We start from the raw sequence: 4141 nt of genomic DNA, 5'->3' as shown, positions 1-4141 counted from the left end.
TGAGTAAATCTGTAGACAAGAAAATACTTTCGATTTTTCACTTTTCCGTCTACCACAGCACTGGTGAGAGACTGACTGCGGGGGGATAAACATCTTGAGGTTCTCAACAAGACAGAGGATGTGGGAGGTCAAGGGTTGGATAGTAGGAAATCCTGGTAATGGAGCATGCAGATGCGGGTGGGGATGACAAACTTGTACAAGATAGTGCTTTTGAAGAAGATTTGAGTGGGAACATCGGCTGAAAAGTGTGGAGGGGAGGATTGTTTCTCTAATCTGTCTTTTTCTATCATCTTACTAACTACTCATAATCTTTTACTTAACAAGTGGTACTTGGAGTATTAAGAAAGTCTTATATTTGTACCCTTATTTTCCTACCTGTTGAGGACTTTTTCCTTACAGAGTAAAGAGATTCTCACCTGTGTACTTTTATGCTGAAGATCACACTCATTGTGGAGTTCTGAATATTAGCGGATGGTAGAGGTACAGAGAAAACATCATTGGTGACAACACTGAAACTGATCTGAGCCACATATTGGGATTTCAGGACCCTTGAAGGCTGTCTCCCAAGCATGCCGGAGACATCTTTTGAGGTAGGGCAATGGGATAGACTCAGGTGGGCCAAACTTAACAAAGTCCCTTGAGACTTTGGCCCCCCAGGGGGTAGGCTGAACTCGCAAAGCAAGCCACTGTCAGGAGGGACTTAGACTGTACCTCCCCATTCTGGTGCACGGAGAATGGATTTTTTATGCCTCTTTTCACTTTCTTCCTTGTACAATTTTAACAGAAAAACATTTCTTTTTTTTTTGGCTGCTTTTCAGCGCAAGATACTATTCAAGAGCCTTGTATTTTTTTATCTGTATGTACTGTCACACATATCCTCTGAGAAATTAACCAAGCAAAAATACTTGCAAAGAGATAACCGACTCAGTAAGGGAGATAGGTAGATTTTTCATTTTGCCAGAGCACAGCCCCTCATTCAAATACCCCACCTTACCTAAGGTGTAGCTAGTTTGAAGACCGTGCTCACCAATGTGCCAGTGAGTAGAGAGGAGATGGATGAAACCAAGGCAACACCTGAACAGGCATTAGGAATAACTGTCCCAACATGCCCAACAACAAGTCCACCTCAGATGTCTCCAAAGGGCACCCACCAGCCAGGTCAAGTCCCCTTGATGACTAGCACAGACGGGTCATCAAGAGGTTGTACAGATCCCTTTGATGACCGGTCTGTACGAGTCATCCGGGGCATGGTACATATCCCCTCAATGACCAGTCTGTACCGGTTATCCAGAGGGTTGTATGGTCTTGATGGCCAGTGTGGAACTTCTCATGGCGGGGAAAATGAGCTTGGAGGGGATGGAGTGCTTGAAAAGGCTTCCCTCCTATAAATCTGGGAGAAATAGCACAAAGAAAATAAAGATTTGTGGCTCTTTAATCTTTCTAGGCGCGGCTACTACAAAATACTTATGTCAATCACTTGTAAGGCACAGAGGTGAGGTTTTATGGAAAAGATGGGGCAAATTCAAATGTTATAATCTACTAGGGTTCAATTTCTTAACAATCAAATTTGTGATACAAGATGTGATGAAGTAACATGGCACTATTTCTCTAATGCCAACATTGGGAAGCAAAGGCCACCAAATGGGCTTCTTTTATAGAAAACAAGCCAGTATGAGACTAGATTTTAATTTGAAAAGGTTTACAGCTTTGTGATTCATTTTTTGTTACATACAAGTCTTGGCTTTTCCATCTGTGACCAAATTTTAGTCTAGAATACTTCTCAAGAATGCTAACTACTTTCTAGATGAGAATATTAGAATGAGATGTGCAGAAAATAACTGTTAATATCTTCTCATACAGTCAAACCTGTCTAAGGGCATACCCATTGGGAAAAGACTTTTGGAATGACTTTAAGCAGGTTATGCCCTTAGAGATGGTGATTTTGCTGGGCAATCAAGAATACAGGGAAGTCTTTTTCTATGCTGTTAGGCAGATTATGCAGTTAAAAGGGTATGCCCTTAGACAGGTTTGACTGTACTATTTTTGTCTCTATAAGTGACCATTATAAATGTAAAACATATTTTACTAAGTGTTTCTAATCTTTTAGAGGTGGGTTTGTACCTTTTACGCTCTTAAATTCATACAGACTCTTTGTAACATCTTCATCACAGGGATATGAAGTGAATTTACACCTATTTTTGTGTAAATTGATGGTTTTTGGCTTTGTCTGCGCCCTGCGCACGTTGATTGCGCTCACCACACCAGTTTGTGCCGGCAATTGAGGGCTCAGAGGGCTGCCTGTAAGTCAAAAAAAACAGCGTGTAAGAATTCATTGAGCACAGGTTTTCTCTGTTACTTGACTTTGGTAAACATCAAGGTTTGAGTTACTTCGATGTTTTTGTTGTACTTCAAGAAGTAGTGCAACAGAACTCAAATTGGATTGGATGACAGGCAAGAAACAAGGTTGTGTCAAGCAAATTGTTAGGCCTTCGGGCTCTCAGGGCAAGGCACATGCTGTGATGGTTTGAAGAAACCACCCAGCCAAACTCATAATCTTGGCAAGCCAAAAAGGGGCAATAGCACGCAAGTCCCTCCTGCCGAAGGATATCGGAGGCTTGCTTCGCAAGTCCAGACACCCGTAGCAGCGAGGGAGGGACTTGGGGATGAGTTCGCAGGTGGGCAGGAGAGAAGGAGTAGCACAAGACAGTGCAACAGATGTGCAAGGTCGTATCAAGTTGATTGCAAGAGGCTAAACGTCGTACTGGGAACAATCATCTGCACGCTTGAGGAGTAATAAAAATAAACTGAAAACTATCGCTAGCGAAGGTCCACGTGGAAGCCATTCAGATGTCATCAAATAGTAAGGAAAGATGTGGGGAAAGAGGCGGAGCAAAGCGGCACCCTAGAGGCACATGGCCATGATACCGGAGGCCAAAACGCCGAAGAGACCAACGGTGGAGACCTTGGCGCCAGGCGCAGCTGCTCCCGGCTTGGCCGCCGAAAATGTGCCAGCGTTGTTCGACGAAGGGTTGGCAGTCGTGTTAGTGCGAACAGGGGTGGTGTTGGGGGTGGTCGTAGTGGTGGAAGTGTTGGGAGTTGGGGTGGTGGGTGTAGTAGCAGTGGCAGTCGTGTTGGGCTTGACGCCAGCTACCGTGCAGTATTGGGTCGATTGGGCCTGGTATTGTTTACCCTGGTCAACAAGCTCGGCGCAGCCATTGTAGCAAGCGGCGATGTTTGCGTAGGTCCTGGAGAGGCGGGAGTTAGCCAGTGGTGCTGATTGATTAAACGAGAGAGAAAGTCGGGGACTTACTGGCACAAGCACGTGTTGTCGGTACAGCTGGAAATATCTTTGCCGACTTTAGTCTGTCAACGAGCAAATGAAGCAAATCGGTTTAGTTTGGGAGGAAGTCGGTCGGGATATGTGAAGAAAAAGGGACGTACAATGCACTGGTTGAGGTTCTGCTGGGCCGAGCCACAAGTGGTTCCGCTAACAGTAGCCGGGGTAAAGTTGGTGGGGGTGAAAGTTGAGCTGGAGGCCGCGGTGGAGTCGCTGGGCTGGGCATTAGTGTTGGTAGAGGACGCGGCAGTGCTGTTGGTTCCGGTGGCAGCGGTGGTGTTGGTGCTCTGTGCGAAGATAGCAGGCAGAGCGACCAGGGTGGCGATCAAGGTGGGGTTGAACATGTTGACGGCTTGGTTCGAAACTCGGAAGAGGGGCAGTGAGAGTGGGAGAGGTGCAGGCTGATGTGGAACAAATTAAGGTGGATATTAGGGGGGGTATTGTGGTGTGGAGGTGCGTAGAGAGGAGGGCAGAAGAACAAGGCAAAGCTGATCTGGCTTTATATCCGTTCCCCGGCTGGAAATAGGAGGGCTCGTTTCCCAGTCAGGCCTGCGCGTGTGGAGATAGAGGTTGTACACTTTGTCAAGCTGTGTCAGCAACTGTCAGAGTGAGATGCATGTGTCCCAATGCTCGATCAGCACTGCGCTGCTCTGGCCTGCTGGGCTGGGACCGCTCTCGAGCCAGGCTGCCAACCGCCAAACAGGAAGGACCTGGCGCAGTGTCGAGCGACTGTATTGTTCATCTGGTGGGTGTGAAGTTTGAATCTGTACTAGTCTGCAGTGCAATTCGAGATCGAGCGAGAAC

General features: G+C 46.6%; 1 protein-coding gene across 1 annotated transcript; it reads right to left on the bottom strand.

Moving 5' to 3' along the window:
* Positions 1–2902: 2902 nt before the first annotated feature.
* PtA15_12A590 (uncharacterized protein) lies at positions 2903–3681 on the bottom strand (the record flags this gene model as incomplete). The annotated part of the gene is made up of 3 exons (XM_053162215.1): positions 2903–3245; positions 3311–3363; positions 3442–3681. 3 exons carry the CDS (start codon positions 3679–3681, stop codon positions 2903–2905), a joined length of 636 nt encoding a protein of 211 aa, XP_053026155.1.
* Positions 3682–4141: the final 460 nt, after the last annotated feature.

This window comes from Puccinia triticina, chromosome 12A (genome assembly GCF_026914185.1).
Source record: "Puccinia triticina chromosome 12A, complete sequence".
Lineage (NCBI taxonomy): Eukaryota > Fungi > Basidiomycota > Pucciniomycetes > Pucciniales > Pucciniaceae > Puccinia > Puccinia triticina.
This window is presented reverse-complemented; position numbering and strand designations above follow the sequence as displayed.